This window comes from Brassica napus, chromosome C5 (genome assembly GCF_020379485.1).
Source record: "Brassica napus cultivar Da-Ae chromosome C5, Da-Ae, whole genome shotgun sequence".
In the NCBI taxonomy this organism is placed as follows: domain Eukaryota; kingdom Viridiplantae; phylum Streptophyta; class Magnoliopsida; order Brassicales; family Brassicaceae; genus Brassica; species Brassica napus.
This window is the reverse complement of record NC_063448.1, coordinates 9768997-9787746: the sequence shown is the minus strand read 5'-3', so window position 1 is coordinate 9787746 and position 18750 is coordinate 9768997. Positions and strand designations below refer to the sequence as shown.

The 18750-nt window shown below is 40.0% G+C and overlaps 1 protein-coding gene and 2 non-coding genes across 4 annotated transcripts; 2 read left to right on the top strand and 1 right to left on the bottom strand.

The window, feature by feature from the left end:
- The first annotated feature begins 511 nt into the window (after positions 1-511).
- On the top strand, positions 512-618 carry LOC125588044. Its single transcript, XR_007324440.1, has one exon. It is a non-coding gene; the product is annotated as a small nucleolar RNA R71 (small nucleolar RNA).
- A 5516-nt stretch (positions 619-6134) lies between these two features.
- LOC125588067 lies at positions 6135-6241 on the top strand. The gene has a single exon (XR_007324463.1). It is a non-coding gene; the product is annotated as a small nucleolar RNA R71 (small nucleolar RNA).
- Positions 6242-14709: 8468 nt separating this feature from the next.
- BNAC05G13880D lies at positions 14710-18373 on the bottom strand. Of its 2 annotated transcripts, none has more exons than XM_013867902.3 (13): positions 18099-18373; positions 17631-17681; positions 16965-17239; positions 16790-16861; positions 16641-16699; positions 16416-16554; positions 16153-16249; positions 15989-16055; positions 15784-15882; positions 15581-15670; positions 15253-15407; positions 15074-15175; positions 14710-14986 (listed from the first exon to the last, which is right to left on the bottom strand). In XM_013867902.3, exons 3-13 carry the CDS (start codon positions 17209-17211, stop codon positions 14899-14901), a joined length of 1215 nt encoding a protein of 404 aa, XP_013723356.2. In that variant the 5' UTR covers positions 17212-17239; positions 17631-17681; positions 18099-18373; the 3' UTR covers positions 14710-14898. The 2 variants fall into 2 exon arrangements, with proteins under 2 accessions (XP_013723356.2, XP_013723355.2); XM_013867901.3 differs by having other exon boundaries at positions 16790-16864; positions 18099-18368.
- Between the last annotated feature and the right edge of the window lie 377 nt (positions 18374-18750).

Here is an 18750-nt window from a genome sequence, read left to right as displayed (position 1 = left end):
GAAACCAGGAGGAGGGTTTTGCTGAGGCTGATAGTTGCCTTGCTGGTTGTTCCTAGGCGGATAACCACTCTGTTGGTTGTTAGGATAGGATTTCTGTTGGTAGTTGTTGTACTGAAAGTTGGGCTCTTTCTTGTACCAGCTACCATTGTTGTTGATGAAACACAACTCTTCTTGCCCTTCTAAACCCTCAACTTCATGGACAACATGTGTTGCTTCTTGGTTTGGGTTACCAACAAAGTGCAGCTGCTCTTGGGTGGCTTTATCCGCAATGAGGATGTCTATCTTATCCTGTAGAGCCTTCAACTCCTTCCTCAGCTGTTTTTCATCTGTTCTACTGCCTCTGTCGTGGTCTCCACTGTAGACTGCATCACTCTTTACCATGTTGTCAACCAGCTCTTCTGTATCTTCCTCAGTTCTCCCCAAGAAGAACCCATTGCTAGCTGTATCCAGTCTGGCTCTGTACTTAGGAAGAGCACCACGGTAGAATGTGTTCAGCAAGCTTTCTTTAGAGAAACCATGGTGAGGGCATTGAGCTTGGTAGCCCTTGAATCTCTCCCAGGCTTCACTGAATCCTTCCAAGCCCTTTTGTTGAAAGCTGGAGATCTCATTTCTCAGCTTAGCAGTTCTTGAAGTAGAGAAGAACTTCTCCAAGAATGCTTTCTTGCAGTCATCCCAAGTGGTGATAGAGTCGCTGGGTAGGGACTTCTCCCACTGACGCGCCTTATCCCCCAAAGAGAAAGGGAATAACTTGAGCTTTAAGGCGTCCTCTGACACACCATTGGTTTTTGACAACCCACAGTAGCTGTCGAACCTGTCCAAGTGATCATATGGGTCTTCTAGAGCCAAGCCATGATACTTGTTGTTCTCGATCACGTTGAGGAGTCCTGACTTGACCTCAAAGTTGTTGGCTGCCACAGCCGGTGCTCGGATTCCCAGTCTATGACCATGAATGTTGGGCCGGTCATAAGTACCAATGGATCGAGCTGCCCGCGGTTGGTGTTCTGCCCCTTGTTGTGGATCTGCCATATCAACGTCCAATTCCTGCAAATGGGCTTGTTGCTCTTCTTCTCTTCTAGCTCTAGCACACTCTCTCTCTAAAGCTCTGAAGAAGAAGAATCAGTAACAAAACAAAATTTAAAATGACTTAGTCTCAAGCAAGTGACTAAATCTCAATGTTTCAATCTACTCAGAATTTGGCAACGGCGCCAATTTGGTGTTAAGAGTTTTCAAGGCTCTTAAGACAAATATTGTAGTATAAGTGAATGTCAAACCAGTTCTGAGGGATATCAAAGCACCGAGAATGCAAGTACTCACTTAATCTAAGTGCAACCGATAATTCAAGAGGTTTTTAAACTAATGATTAATGATAAATGAAATGACTTTCTTTACTAAGGCAAAAGAGAACTCATGGGCATAGAGATTAGACCTTGGGTGATCAAGTTTCGAACTAAGGATGACAAACGATCAATCAAACTATCAACCTTAAGCTTAGACACAATCTTAAACAAACTCTATGTCTAGATGAATGTTCATTTACTAACATATCTCAAACATCAAATGTCTTTGGTTGAATAATATGAAAGCAATCATTACTAACAGGTCTATTGGCTATCTTAACACCTTTAACAACAAATGTCTTTGGTAAAGTATGTTAAAAGCTTAGGAGAGTTGTCTCAGGCATTTCATCAAACACCTTGTGGGTGGGAAATGTCAAAAGATCAACTTTTGAGTGGCCAACTCATAAGATGCATTATGAATACTCTACTAGCAAGGAACAAGAATGATCTACACTAAAACATCCTAGAACTAACCTAATCACCCTTAATCTCCCTAACCCATGAATTCAAAAGGTGATTACTCACTACTCTTCATGATTCTTCTTAAACCCATATTGGATTTCAGATTAATCATGTAGAGAAATACATAAAATAGATTAGAAATCAACAGGATAACATATGATCAAATGAATCAAAGAGATGAACTTTTCCAGGAGGTTTTTTTGGTGGTTTCCTCCAAGATCAAGATGATATGTCTGGTGGCTACCAAAGGTACTTAAAACATAGGTTTTGAAAAGTAAAAACGTGCATAATGAAATGACCAAAAGACCCTTGAGTAAACTGAATTCGAGCAAACAATAGGCGCGCAGCGACCTCCAGTAGTCGCTCCGAGAGGTCGCTCCAGGCTTCGGGAGCGACCTGGAGGGGTCGCTGCGAGACGTCGCTCCGGGCCTGTTTTCGTGTCTCCGAGCGATGAAAACGCGAGCGACTTCTCTGCGTCGCTCTGGTAAGGTCGCTCCAGGCTTCGGGAGCGACCTCAGTGGGTCGCTCTGAGAGGTCGCTCCGGCTCCATTGTGTTGTCGTCACGCGATAGAAATGCGAGCGACCTCGGGGTGTCACTCTGGCCAAGTCGCTCTGGTCTTCGGGAGCGACCTGGAGTGGTCGCTCTGATAGGTCGCTCTGGGTCAGTTTTCGGCTTCCACCGGGATGAAATGGCGAGCGACTTCTCCGCATCGCTTTGGTAAGGTCGCTCTGATAAGGCAGGTCAGAGCGACTTGCTGGTGTCGCTCCGGGAAGTCGCTCCCAACACTCTGCTCGTCCAATGATCATCTTTACACCTCTTTCGAGCTCCAAACACACCCAAATGTCTCCGAGAACTTCATGTGGTACTCCAATACCTGATAAAGACTTATGTATGCAAAATGCAACCTAAACATGGCTAAATCCTAGTCTATATGATCAAAATGCACATGGGTGAATGGATAAAACAATGGAAATATGCAAGATATCAACTCCCCCAAACTTGTTCTTTTACTTGTCCACAAGTGAACTTTCTAGAACTTATAGGGAGAGAGGTTTGAAGATGGGAGCTCTTAGCCAAAAGAAACACAACTAGCACTCAATTCAACATCTAATCCAACATGAGCACACTCTCTTATCACACTCTAGCTTCTCTAGGCCTATCTCAACTCCTTTTGACCTTATACTCATCATCAAGCATCCACACATTCAAATCAACCAACTCTCACATTCATTAAGCATTAAACATCAAGTGAATTCTTGCAAATGGTCAATTGGTCCAAATCATTTGGTTGAGTAAAGAGAAGGCTTTTATTCAAGTGAGTCAAGAGGTTCAAAACACATGATCTTTAAAGGTGATTTACTCTCAAGACAAGTAGCCTTGACATTGCACATAATATATCTAAGAAAGGGACCAACTCATGCATACAATGCTCAATCTCCATTGTTCTACCCTTTTCCCAAACATACAAGTTACACAATCACTTCATAATGTCAAACACAACTCACATCTCTCACCAAAAGATCCCAAGAACACTTTGCACATAAAACTCTTTTTCTTTGAAATCTATAAATGATTTTCTCAACTTCAAAACAAATCGTAGCTCTAAACAACTTTGTTAGCCCCCTCTTCTTTCTTTTTCTTTTTTTTATATTTTTTTTTCCTTTTTCTCTTTTATATTCTTTTTTTTTCGGGGCCAAGACTTTTCATAAACTCGAGCTAGACACTTATCTACTAATTCCAATAAGATTATCCATTTAAACACAAAGAGTCTATTCTTTTCCTTCGAACTTTTCATTGCTTCCAAATCATAGTCACAACACTCACCCCCACCTATAGCTAGACAATAGAGCGCCTAATCTAGCAGGAATGAAGATCAAGCATCGTCGTTCCCGATACTCTCGACATTATGCACATGTAAGGCTTTCCGAAAAAGGCCTCACTCATCAAATAATGAAAGCTCAAAAAGAGGGAAGGGTTTTGGGAATGGTGTACCACTCGAGTTTGTCAAAAAGATTGGCGTAAAGGATGTGACAACTCAAATGTGTATATCCATGACTCAGTACACAAGGGACCATAAGCAAGAAGCATTAAGTTCGTTCAGTTCAAACAAGGTTGTAGTTGACTTCAAAGATTGAGTTTCAGCAACTAATGAGATTCATGAAGAGTTTTCAAGGCTCGAAACGTACAAGGCTTTTTGAGAGATGCAATAGCTACTCGAGTGTGAAATAGTGTTCTTTACAAGGCATTTTAAATCATTGCTCCCAATGCAAGTGAATGCAACCTATATGCTCTAGACTCTCCTAAAAATGCAAGTGATGCAATCTATATGATTTGTTTTTTTTTTTATGCTAAAAAGTATGTATGCAAGACTCAATGAAAAATCATCAAAGAAAACATGATCAAATACTTGGTACCTCCCCCAAACTTAAATGACACAGTCTATGTGTTGTCAAGTAGAGAGAGATACCCAAAAGAGAAAGCTAATATGCAAAAATGAAATGGTATATACAAGGAAAAGTAGAGAAGTACCTCAAGTGGAAAGTGGAGAAGGAGGATCTTTCTCAATGTAGGGATCTCCACAAGTGATGGTTCCACAATACTCAACATCCAGTGGAGACTGAATTGGGTAAGAGACAACTTTGTTGACATTGAGGAGTGTGACCTTCTTGTTGGCGAAATCGATGCAAGCACCCACAATAGTAAGGAATGGTGTGCCCAGGATCAATGGAACTCTCTTCTCAGTTGTCATCTTCAAGACAGTGAGGTCTATAGGGATGGTGCAAGATCCAATCTTCAAAGGGAAATCCTTGATGAGACCAATAGGAGTAGTAGAAGAAGAATCCCCAAACGTGAGAGAGGAAGTATCTGGCTCCATGTGTTCAATCTCAAGACTCTTCACCATCTCCATTGAGATCACATTCACACTTGCACCATAATCAACAAGAGCATCATCAAAGGTGAGCTTACCAAGAGAGCAAGACAAGGTGAACTTCCCTTGGGATTCTAGTTTAGGGAGAGACTTTGGTGTGACTGGTGGATCAAGTTTTAAAGTTGAGATGTTGAGAAGCTCTGCTACTTCTGCTTGGTGGTCTACAATGTCCTTGATGAGCATCATTTGGACATGAGCCTCACACATGCCCGAAATCGCTGGAAGCTGAATTCCAATATCACTTAGGTCTTTTCTGAATTTGGAAATCACCTTCTTCTGAGCTTTGGTGAGAACCCTTTGTGGAAATGGGAGCTTGTCATAGGGTGACTGCTCAACCTCAGTGGTGTCCTCTAGCTTGACCTCTTTCAGCTTCTGGTTAGCTCTCTTCGCAACTGGTTTCTCAGCCATGGGTTCATCTCCCTTCAAAATCTTTACTTCAACCATTTTGTCAGCTTCCTCCACAATCTTTGCTTCAGCTGTTGCTACAATCAGATGCTGAACCTGTTCAATCTCAGTTCCAAACACCAATCTTTCAATTTCATCTACCTCTTTCTTGTGATTACTCAATTCAATCCCTGAAGAAGTGGTAGAGAGGACAACATTGCAATACTCCTTGGGTTTTTGCTCAAATTTTCCAGGTAGAGACCCTTGCTGGCGATTCTGGTGAGTGGTCATGGAAGCAAACTGGTTTTCCAAAGCCCTGAACTTGTTGTTGAGCTCATTGTAACTTCCATCAATCTTGGAGTGAAGGTTCTTCAACTCATATCCAACCTGCTTTTCACTTCTAGTCTGAGACTCCAAGATTTGTTTCAGTAGAACATCTGTGCTGCTTTCCTGAGGAGTAGAGGTAGAAGGATTAGCTTATTGTTGAGAAGACTGGTTCCCTTTGTTGGAGAAACCAGGAGGAGGGTTTTGCTGAGGCTGATAGTTGCCTTGCTGGTTGTTCCTAGGCGGATAACCACTCTGTTGGTTGTTAGGATAGGATTTCTGTTGGTAGTTGTTGTACTGAAAGTTGGGCTCTTTCTTGTACCAGCTACCATTGTTGTTGATGAAACACAACTCTTCTTCCCCTTCCAAACCCTCAACTTCATGGACAACATGTGTTGCTTCTTGGTTTGGGTTACCAACAAAGTGCAGCTGCTCTTGGGTGGTTTTATCCGCAATGAGGATGTCTATCTTATCCTGTAGAGCCTTCAACTCCTTCCTCAGCTGCTTTTCATCTGTTATACTGCCTCTGTCGTGGTCTCCACTGTAGACTGCATCACTCGTTACCATGTTGTCAACCAGCTCTTCTGTATCTTCCTCAGTTCTCCCCAAGAAGAACCCATTGCTAGCTGTATCCAGTCTGGCTCTGTACTTAGGAAGAGTACCACGGTAGAATGTGCTCAACAAGCTTTCTTTAGAGAAACCATGGTGAGAGCATTGAGCTTGGTAGCCCTTGAATCTCTCCCAGGCTTCACTGAATCCTTCCAAGCCCTTCTGTTGAAAGCTGGAGATCTCATTTCTCAGCTTAGCAGTTCTTGAAGTAGAGAAGAACTTCTCCAAGAATGCTTTCTTGCAGTCATCCCAAGTGGTGATAGAGTCGTTGGGTAGGGACTTCTCCCACTGACGCGCCTTATCCCCCAAAGAGAAAGGGAATAACTTGAGCTTTAAGGCGTCCTCTGACACACCATTGGTTTTTGACAACCCACAGTAGCTGTCGAACCTGTCCAAGTGATCATATGGGTCCTCTAGAGCCAAGCCATGATACTTGTTGTTCTCGATCACGCTGAGGAGTCCTGACTTGACCTCAAAGTTGTTGGCTGCCACAGCCGGTGCTCGGATTCCCAGTCTATGACCATGAATGTTGGGCCGGTCATAAGTACCAATGGGTCGAGCTGTCCGCAGTCTGTGTTCTGTCTCTTGTTGTGGATCTGCCATATCAACGTCCAATTCCTGCAAGTGGGCTTGTTGCTCTTCTTCTCTTCTAGCTCTAGCACACTCTCTCTCTAAAGCTCTGAAGAAGAAGAATCAGTAACAAAACAAAATTTAAAATGACTTAGTCTCAAGCAAGTGACTAAATCTCAATGTTTCAATCTACTCAGAATTTGGCAACGGCGCCAATTTGGTGTTAAGAGTTTTCAAGGTTCCTAAGACAAATGTTGTAGTATAGGTGAATGTCGAACCAGTTCTGAGGGATATCAAAGCACCGAGAATGCAAGTACTCACTTAATCTAAGTGCAACCGATAATTCAAGAGGTTTCTAAACTAATGATTAATGATAAATGAAATAACTTTCTTTACTAAGGGAAAAGAGAACTCATGGGCATAGGGATTAGACCTTGGGTGATCAAGTTTCGAACTAAGGATGGCAAACGATCAATCAAACTATCAACCTTAAGCTTAGACACAATCTTAAACAAACTCTATGTCTAGATGAATGTTCATTTACTAACATATCTCAAACATCAAATGTCTTTGGTTGAATAATATGAAAGCAATCATTACTAACAGGTCTATTGGCTATCTTAACACCTTTAACAACAAATGTCTTTGGTAAAGTATGTTAAAAGCTTAGGAGAGTTGTCTCAGGCATTTCATCAAACACCTTGTGGGTGGGACATGTCTAAAGATCAACTTTTGAGTGGCCAACTCATAAGATGCATTATGAATACTCTACTAGCAAGGAACAAGAATGATCTACACTAAAACATCCTAGAACTAACCTAATCACCCTTAATCTCCCTAACCCATGAATTCAAAAGGTGATTACTCACTACTCTTCATGATTCCTCTTAAACCCATATTGGATTTCAGATTAATCATGTAGAGAAATACAGAAAATAGATTAGAAATCAACAGGATAACATATGATCAAATGAATCAAAGAGATGAACTTTTCCAAGAGGTTTTTTTGGTGGTTTCCTCCAAGATCAAGATGATATGTCTGGTGGCTACCAAAGGTACTTAAAACATAGGTTTTGAAATGTAAAAACGTGCATAATGAAATGACTAAAAGGCCCTTGAGTAAACTGAATTCGAACAAACAATAGGCGCGCAGCGACCTCCAGTAGTCGCTTCGAGAGGTCGCTCCAGGCTTCGGGAGCGACCTGGAGGGGTCGCTGCGAGACGTTGCTCCGGGCCCGTTTTCGTGTCTCCGAGCGATGAAAACGCGAGCGACTTCTCTGCGTCGCTCTGGTAAGGTCGCTCCAGGCTTCGGGAGCGACCTCAGTGGGTCGCTCCGGCTCCATTGTGTTGTCGTCACGCGGTAGAAATACGAGCGACCTCGGGGTGTCACTCTGGCCAAGTCGCTCTGGGCTTCGGGAGCGACCTGGAGTGGTCTCTCTGATAGGTCGCTCCGGGTCAGTTTTCGGCTTCCACCGGGATGAAATGGCAAGCGACTTCTCCGCATCGCTCTGGTAAGGTCGCTCTTATAAGGCAGGTCAGAGCGACTTGCTGGTGTCGCTCCGGGAAGTCGCTCCCAACGCTCTGCTCGTCCAATGATCATCTTTACACCTCTTTCGAGCTCCAAACACACCCAAATGTCTCTGAGAACTTCATGTGGTACTCCAATACCTGATAAAGACTTATGTATGCAAAATGCAACCTAAACATGGCTAAATCCTAGTCTATATGATCAAAATGCAAATGAGTGAATGGATAAAACAATGGAAATATGCAAGATATCAACCCAGAAAACGATCAAGATATCAAATCGAAGCTCTTGCCAAGACGAATTAGTCAGTGCAAACCGTTTGTCGATCTGACCACCGACGCGCCCTCACGCACTGATACAGTGCGCGCCGATTTGCTTTGGAACCCTAATCCGAACCCGACGAACCCTAATCTGTTCTTGCAAGTGTTCCAGCTCGTGTTCATCCGATCAGCCCCAGCCCTAAGGCGTTCCTGATACTAGACAAACTCAGCCTCAGCTCCATCCGGTCTCAGCTTACATCCCGGACAACTACAGCTCGCGTTCCCGATCAGACGCGTTCCGTTCCAGCTCGCGCCTCAGCACGCGTTCCTTCTAGCTCGTTCCAGCTCGCGTTCCAGCTTGTTCCAGCTCGCGTCCCGTCTAGCTCGAGGTTCTCTTGGTGGTCCGGTTCTACAATCTTCAAAACCTAAAGGTAATTCGAATTCTGAAAACATGAATCGAATCTGGTTGTTTTGTAAAGATTGAAACCCTAAAATATAATCTCTAAAAGGATGAAAGCCATAGGATAATAGATCGATAACCTATGAGTAAATCGAAGCTCTATAAGTTCGATCCAAACCTTAAAATCGAGATTTGATCCATTGATCAATTAAAATCAGAACCTTGAAGGTTTTGAATCTCAAAATTAAACTCCCTTGATCTAAGATCAAATCGAATTCCCAAAACCCTAATTTGATAAATCGATTTTAATTGTTTGGATTTTAAAAAATTTTGTTTGATTGATTGATCACCTAGAACTATGATTAAAATTGTTTAAACTTGAATCTTGAATCTGAAGTAATTGGCTTGTTTAAATCAAAACCCTAATGATCTAGTTTAGATTGTTTAAAAATCAAAATCTGAAACTAAATGATTAGGTTAAACTGTTCTAGACATAATCATACTTGTGGCCGTGTGGCCTTGTTGCATTCATACCTAAACCTAATCACATTGATTGATTGCAATTGCACTTAAAATCTCATGTTAGGATGAAATTGAAATTGAAATTGAAATCAAGTATGATTGTTCTTTGCTTGGCCGATTAGCTTGCTTGTGTTGAGTAGTATGATTGTTCTTTGCTTGGCCGATTAGCTTGCTTGTGTTGAGTACATTGTATAAACTGATAGAATGCATCTATGCTAGGATTGCAATTACACAACAAACTATATGCATTGATCCTGAATTGAATCATTAGCCGTGCGGCTTGTTTTCCTGTTTTGGCCGTGTGGCTTCTTCGGCTTGTTTTCCTGTTTTGGCTGTGTGGCTTCCTCATGGTCGTGTGGCTTCTTCTTGGCCGTGAGGCATAAACCTTAGCCATAAGGCTTGCTTGCTTGATTGATTCTATTGATTGTGAGTTAAGTCAGCTAGATTGATTGCATATTGAATATGAAACCCTAAATCTCGAATTTGAATCCCTAAGGGCCTTGAAACCCTAAATCGCATGATATTGATCCAAATTGAGTTTAGGTTTGATTCTTGTTATTTTGACTGATCTAATTGATGTCTTGAAAGCTAAGGTGCTAGATTATTTTGATTCTCATAAAATGTGAAACCCTAGCCACATTTTGTATTGCTAAGATGATAAAACCCTAATTGGATCAACATAGATTGTTTGCATCATATCTTGGCCGTGTGGCCTTTATTGCACCTTACTATCATAGCCGTGTGGCTTACTTACTGATGCATTGATCATTACTTGATTGCTTGCTTGGCAGCATCATACATCACCTAGGGCGTGTGGCCTCATTGCACATCACCCCTATAGCAGTGTGGCTTGTTTATTAGGAATGAATTAACTCGATTGTTTACTTGGTCACATGATTTATTTTCTTATAAAGATTGAGTGATATATGATTACAGATGTCGAAAATCAGCAATCTAGATTATGCTGCCCTAAATCTCTTTGGAGATAATTATTTACAATGGGCATTAGACACAGAGATTGTCCTGAAATCAAAGGGCCTCGGTGAATGTATCATCGAAGACAATAATGCAAGTGAAAGTAATAGATACAGGGCAATAATGATTACTCGCCAACCCTAAGCCAATGAGGCTGCAGAAAAAAAAATCTGAAGAAAGCAACCACGTCCATCATGATAAATCATACGGCTGTAACCGTGATGGATGGAAAGGACGTGGGCATAGCCAAACCACCTTATACGACCATGGACATAAGAATCACTATAACCGTGGTTGTGGACCCAGTTTTGGCCATGGTTAAGGGAGAGGAGGCTGTGGCATTTCTAAGCCACCACACTCGACCAAGTCAGTGTGCCATAATATATGTAATGGGGAATCATTAGGTTAAAACATCTGATTGTCTAAAAAAAAAATGTTGATTTCGACTTCTGTGTTTGCTTTGCTTTATGTTTGTAATTTTCTTGAATTAAGAACTTATATTATAAGATGAATGAATGATTTTAGATATGACTAAGAAAACACCAATATATAAGGCAATGTTGCGGGTATAGTCAGTCAGATAAGGGCCTGCGACCAATATAGAATTGCCTAAAGGGCTACGGCTAGACTTAGTACATTGGTGCCTAAAGAGGCTAAGTACATTGGTGCCTAAAAAGAGCACGCAGGCTTGAAAGACCTAATGCTCTATATCCACCCATAGAAGCCCATTGAGTTTATAAGATATATGATATAAGAATGATTTCCATATAGAAACAATGGGCAAAGGAAACAAAGAGTGGTCGAAACTATACATGCATTCTCTACTGATCTAGACTATGCAAAGATCAGTATGATAAGAGGCAAGAGCCATGATAACCAGATTGGTATACCCCACGAAAATTATACACTATATGGCATGACCGGATTGGCCATCCTGGTCTAAACTTGATGAAAAAGATTGATATCAAAAGGGCACACAGAGTTATCCCATAGTATCTCACGTTGTGTAACATGTACACAAGGGAAACTCATTAGGCTATAATGTCCCAAGCATCTGCAGATTATAGTATGATCATGAGGGGGAGTGAGGACAAACCCGTGGTCCATAACCATACTATAAATACATATATAACAGCTTGATAACAGCTTGGCCGTACAGGCTATTACCTATAAGGTTCAGACTCTAAAGTCTATAAGCTTGGGGACATCACGAGTTTTACATGTATATAAGGTTAATATGCATCAGGCCATATAAGTGAGCATAGATATTCCCATCTCAGATTGAATACGGGTCATGAGCCAGACATATACCATCTTAAGAGACTATTGAATAAACCACCACAGACATATGTGCCGTCTAAGATGGAACCTCAGAAGAGGATTGTTAATATATGTTGGATAAGAGTATGACTTTCTCCCACGACTTCTAAGAGACCTTGAGCCAAATATGGGTGATCAGAAAGTGGCCAGGTACACGGATTGTATGATCAATGAATCCGACTATCCAAGATTAAAAAGAGAAAGCTATAAGCTGGTAAAGAGTAAAGAATGATAAGAAACATAATGGTATCAACCATCATTGTCTTGGCAAAGATCCTCGGATTAGAATTATAGACGTCCAAAGAAAGAAAAGATTATACATAGCTAGCTAATCGAGATGTTAGACACTGACCCGAAAAGAAAAGAAAAGAATGACTAAGTCATAACCAGCTTAGCACCAAACGAAATATGATGTCCTAGAAAGAGACACAGTCAAGTTGCTACAGAGTCTATACAAGATAGACCAAAGTGTTCCATAAGATAAGGAACCTCAGAAAGAGAAAGGTGCATAGAATACAAATCCGAGGTCATAAGGAAACCAGACCAGACATTGAGAAAAGACTGCGCAGCTAAACATCTAAGGTACCAAACCATGTAGCTTGGGACGCCAAGCTACTAGGTAACAAAGGTCCTGGATAATGAAATCTCAAATCGATTAGATCATGTCTGGAACACAATGGAACCATATACATAAGTGTCGACACATAAGATATATATTTGTATAAAGATACATAAGAGAGTAGCACTTGAGTTTAAAGATATAAACGAGGATCATGAACCCACAAAAGAGTACTCATAAAGATTAAAGATTAGATTGAAAAGATAAACGTGGGGTTTAAAATATCTAAAGAAGAGATAGACGTATTGGCCATACACATATACAGAAACGCCATCTGATAAACCAGTGAAATAGATGGGTCTTGTGAGGAATAAGAAACCGTGAGAGATGGTACATGATCACAAGGTGTAAAGGTGTTCATGTTTTCCTACTAACAGCATTAGATCATAGCTTGTTACACAAGGATACTCACAAAGACCATGGAACATATTATAAGGAGATAAACTCCTATGTGGTGGATGCTGCTACACAAATTCGAAATTGATAAAGGTCTGGTCATAAGAAAGAAATTAGATACTGATGTAGTAAGCAACATATGGATCACTGGATAAAGAACAACATTGTTCCTAAGCTGTTCATGGATAAAGAACAGCATTGTTCCTAAGCTATTCATGGATAAAGAACAACATTGTTCCTAAGTTGTACATGGATAAAGAACATTATTGTTCCTAAGCTGTTCATGGATTGAAACAAAGCAGCTGCATATAGTATGTAATACTATTAAAGGAATTGTATAAGGACAATCCAAATTCAGTCCATACATATACTTATAAAAGAGATTTGAATTCCTTGTGTTTACTTTATACTAAACCAGCCTAAAGAGAGGTTAATTGGTTGATACAAATTATTTATTAAATCTGTGTGGGTGTCTGGCTAGAGGTGTCCGGCCTTTCTTCTTTGATCATGGCTAGTGGAAAAGAAAGATCAGCCATCATGATTGCCGTTCATAAACTCGTGTAGTCGAGGTCCATGACCTAATAGATCTTTCGGTGCGTGGTATGATCCACGGCAACAAAGGTCATGGGACACCATCAAGGTATGGATAAAAGACTGCAATAGCATTATCGAATGCAAGAGAGATTACTGATCGAGATCCATGAGTGTGTTCGGCCGAAGAGCCATAGCTTGATGAGATTATAAAACTCATTACATCACTAATCATTGATCACATCTTGATCTAGAACACTCATGAGACAAGTTATAAACATGTATAGAAGAAGTCTATGACTCAATATGGATCGATCAGATTAGTGCATAGTCGATGATAATAAAGAAAGATCTATGGACAGAGACATTGGTACACATCCGTGTAGTAGATACACCGGAACATAGGTTTACGACCTGAGACTATAAGTTCATAAGTACCATGCTCAGTATATATATTGTCCACAGTGTGTTTAGTCTGTCCGACCTAATTAAGAGTAGTCGACAGCCAAAGGTCCACTTCTTGACCACGCACACACGATGTCAGAAGACATGAGAAGAGACCGGAAAGGTCAAAGTAATCCAATTGCGGTTCAGTAATGAACTTGGCCGATTTGTTTACTCCCTACCTGCACGTTCAAGAAAGATCACGCATCAGATGCGTAGACTGAAGAAACCTCCACTGAGGTCCACATCAGGAGGAGTAGTACGTGTTGTACTCTTTTTCCTTCATCATGGTTTTGTCCCACTGGGTTTTCCTGATAAGGTTTTAATGAGGCAACATGAAGCGTACTACGATCCTGAATGGTTATGACATCCAAGGGAGAGTGTTATAAATCAATTAGTGGATGTCCATAACCAGCCCGGTCCATAACCGGCCCATACAACTAGAGAGAGTTGGCCACGACTTGGAGAGAGAGAGAGAGAGGGAGTCGGCCATGACATGGAGAGAGAGAGGCGGCTTGAAGAAAAAGAAACCATCTTTCTTTTTCCTTGTAATCGTTATCTTTCCATTATTATATATTAGTAGTTTTCCTAATCCTAGTGGGTTTAGGTTTTGGATACTTTCGTTTTTACTTATCTTGTAATCTCTTATATAAGGAAACACTTATTTATTAATGAAACACAGAAATATTCAGACCTAAAACCTGCGTTTTCCAACAGTTTCTAATTTCTATATACTGAAAATAATTTGTCTTTGAAATAAAAGTTGGTTAAGAACTATAACAGAATTCTAACAGCCTCTTGACTTGTTCGACTTTTTCTTCCTTCAGTAAAAAGAATCTGTCCGACCATGTTGTTGTCTGAAAGAAATCTGAATCATCTATTCTAGTCTCTAGATTCTGCTTTCATTCCAGAACTTTCTTTCTTTTGCTCAATCTGATGCTTCACTCCAAGTCAAACAATTCTCTTAACACCTTTCCACATCTCCGGCAACCTTAATCACCAAGAACCTATATACTAGAACATAACATAACCCCACCATTTGCCTATACTTATAGTCTTTATTAGACACACTTGAAGTGTTATTATGAATACTGGAAATAACAAGAATGATAATTTATTGCAGAAATATATGGTTTACATTAACATACAAAGATATCTCTCACTGTAAACTGATCCAAATCCATTTTTGCAGGCAGCCATTGGAAACCACTCATTCTTTTGCTCTATAAGGTCTTCACATCTATATCTTCGATTGCTATTGTTTGAAACGTTTTAAGCATCTTCAGATTACGTAGATTCAACTAGAGGAAGTTGATACTCATCTGGCTTTAATGCCAAAGCGAAATCAGGAAGTGTTGGTGCCGTCTCCATTATTCTGTTCATCAGAGAGTAATCAATTCATCAAAAGAAGAACTCAGCTTTATAATTTATTGCAGAGGAAGCAAAGCCAAATAAAACTCACTTTTCATAAGAGTATAGATCACGGTTTATCCTGACTTTACTCGAAGTATCTTTCGGGATTTTCTCTGTTAGATACTTCATTGTCCCGAAAAGCGGTGGTGTCCTGCAGTAAAACAAATACTGGATCTTCGAAACGACTTCTACATCTGTGACCAAATGAGCTCAGGAGAAAGAATATACCTTGAAGTAGGTGAAGAGGCGTTGAATGCTTCAGAGGCTTTCTTACTTTCTTTGAAACACTCATCTGCAGCTTGTAAAGCAGCAACTGCCATGCCATGTGATTTCTCTGTGTTTCCTTCATCAAGAATCAAACCGTGATAGTAGTAAGCCGCAGCCTGATCCAAATTATTCCAGAAAATGAAACATGACATTAGACAAATGGAGCTTGATGATTTTACAGGGGCAGAACAAAATGCAGCCAAGGCTCAGGACAGTAACTGAAAAAGGACCAGACAGGTTTACATAATGTAAGGAGTAAGAGAGCAAGAGAAAGACCACAAAACAATACCTTAGCTTCAACATACTTCCACTTAACGAAGAGTCTATGCTTCTCACCCCAACCATTTGCTAATGGAAGATTCATCAAATTGTCTTGTGCCTGTTTTAGTGGCCACCGACAAGGAAAGTCAAGCGTTAATGAAAATTTCAGATGCTTGCAAGACGTGGCAGCCAACTTAAGACAGTAAAATCAGATAAGAGTAAGGAATTTACCTGCTGCCAATATTTAACCATTTCACATGCAAGCCTTCGCTTGACTGCAAGAGTGGCCTTAGAACTATCAATTGCCATGCCGAGTTGGATATCAACACCCTAAAAGAAAAAATCAGTAACTTGAAATATGTTATTAGATCACATAAAAAGGAAAGTAACCAAATGTAAGAAACTTAACAATATCCGTTAAAAAGAGAGGTCCTACCTGGCCTAGTGCTTGCAAGCAAAGAGCTCGTAGAACTCCCTCCGCTAGGTCCACCGGTAAACTTCTCCTGCAGAAATACAAATACAAAGATTGTGCCATTAAGTTCAATTCAGAACTACCAACAATTAGAGTAAATTGACATTAGAAATTTTCCGTCTATAAACCTTTGCTCAGCAGAAAACTGAGGGAGAACATTCTTAACAGCACATTCAAGATATCCAGCTGCCTTTAAGAAGATATCGATCGAAGCTCGTCTGTTTTCTATACTCAACGAAACAACAACGAGACTGTTCAGTGTCAGGGACCTTAGCAGCAACATTTAGTTAACAAATTTTTTTCTTTCAAAACCATCAAATAGAATAACACTTAGAGATTAAACATAACATTAAGAATGAGAATTCTCCCCGGGCAAGCGAAGAAGCCTAACCTTCTGATACTTTCGGATGGTTGTGGCCATCACTAAACCCTCTAGGAAGAAGCAGCAAATTGGCTTGTGACATTTGTAGCATTGCCATTAGATGCAAAACAGACAAAACTTCATACCAAATGTTTGACATTGCTGTTTCCTGATCACGAGTACATATGCAAAGAGTTGACGGTATAATATGATGAACCTTTGATGAAAACTGCTCTGATTATAATTATTACTAACCTCTTCTTCATCCTCCTGGTTTACCCAAATAAAATGTACTTTAAACTGTAGATGGCTACCTGAAGAAACATCACAACCACTGTAAGGTCAGAATAAATCTCTAAAACCAAACAGATCTTTCAATCTATAAACACATAACAGGATATTACCGTCTTTAGTTAGTTCCAATAGAACAGGTAGATAGTCTACCAAAGCTTGATGGAGATCTGAGAGCGTGGAACCTCCTGCCAAGAAACATTTTTTCCCCTTAGAGCCGTAAACAGTAGAAAGCAGAACAAAGATACAAAACATACAAAAGATCTTCCCAGATATATATATAAATACCATGTTGTGTCTTTCTTCTAGTTCTTGTTATTGTAGGACCTTCTTGATTAGCCATCACTACTATACGCGTTCTCAAAGCTGTCAAGCGTTCCACTAGAGTCTTTGGCAATTGATCACCAACTGCTTGTGAAAACTCCACGGGTCTCGGTATCCTTAAACCGGGTACGTATACTGAAACCTCGCCGATGCTGGTTGGCTTTCTTCTGTTCGCACCAGTGTCTTTCGGCGTTGATGAAAAGCATCCCATTTTTTTCTAACAGAGCTTTATAGAAAAGCTACAAACAGGAAAAAAAAAACAAATCTAACTATAAGTCCCAATTTTTGATAAAAGAACACACAGTGACGAAGAAATGATCAAAGCTAGAAGAAGAGAGAAGAATGATTCAAAGGAGAAAACTTGGTGATAGTAATGGCCAACCAAAAAAAAACAGCTCAACTCCTTCCTCCTCCACTAGATTCATAAGGATAAAGTTAACACACAGCTCACGAGCTATCTGCCATTACTTGCTCATTCAACGTGACAACGTGACTAGAACTCTACACGATTTTTTTTTAAAAACAATAATCTACTTTACGACCGAGGAAAGTCCAACCAGAAACAAACAAGCAAATGAAGTTGTAAGAATATTTACCAAAAAAACAAGTAAAAGAGGATAGATTTCTCACCTTCACCTTAATCAGATGATTGGCTATAAGCTACCCAATGCAACTGGTTTTCTGAAATAAAGGAGAAGCATGTGAGGCACGGAGAAAGCATGAAACTTTAAAGAGCTCCCTCCACTAAGAGGGATGTTGAAAGCAAAATCAAAATCTCGGAATCAGATAAGAAACGAAAAGACCCATTAGAAAAAAACGAGGACTTGTCAAGGCTGCTAAGCAACTTGACTTGAAAAGAGAAGACTTTGAGTAAAGGGTCACCAAGACTTATGCTATAAAGAAATGAATCATAGAAAGTGATGTTTCATTGGAGCCCCGAAGATTATAAAACTTCCAATTTGTGAAAAGAGGAAACCCCACCAGCTCTAGAAAGCGCTAAACCCTAATTTCACCATAGAATCGTTCAAAATCGTGTCGGGTATAAAGAAAAACTAAGTCAAATCTACAGTGAATCTGGAAAAACAAATAGATTCTTACCAAATATGTATTAAAAACAGCTCCTTTATGTAGCTGAATTGAAAGGAAGGATACTATCACAGATGATTAGTAGTCAGAAGTCGAAGAGAATGGTTCTTTAAAAGATTGGTACACATGGAAGGAAGAAGCTGAAGAAAATAATGGAAGAGATGAATTTCAACGCGAGAAGAAAATAAAGCCCTCCCTAGTACCTCACTAGTCACTGTATAGCTAGCTAACTACCAAAAAGGACCAAAAAAAATCTACAATTATTATACGTTACTTTGATATTTCTTAATGACATGTAAATCTTACAATCATTAGTCTATCATAATAAGTTAACCAGCGTAGCATCACAGTATTAGCTTATATGTACTGTGAAAAAAAAAAAAACTTATTTATATATGAATCATCCGCAACTACGAAGTTATGCCATATCTTAAAGCAAAGTAGCAAACTTATGATTAGTGCTACACCATTTATTTATAAACCAAAATTTAAATGATATTATCTTCCAGGTGTGTAATGCCTTTGTGGATATGACTAATGTTCAATTATTTAAATTTTTGGACGTGTTGGCATCATTAGCTGTCCATCATCAGCCTCATTCTCACAGCGTCTTGTACTCTTGTAGATTTGCTCTCAAAGACACAGCTTTAGATTCTGTTTTCTA

Bases quoted from the DNA above. Each gene is read 5' to 3' on its own strand.
- BNAC05G13880D (XM_013867901.3), bottom strand. From the start codon at position 17,211: ATGGGATGCTTTTCATCAACGCCGAAAGACACTGGTGCGAACAGAAGA. The intron at 15,176-15,252 runs GTATATTCTTTC...GTTTTACTGCAG, and splicing joins GCCTCTTCACCTACTTCAAG to GACACCACCGCTTTTCGGGA. The intron at 14,987-15,073 runs GTGAGTTTTATT...TCTGATGAACAG, and splicing joins GATCTATACTCTTATGAAAA to AATAATGGAGACGGCACCAA.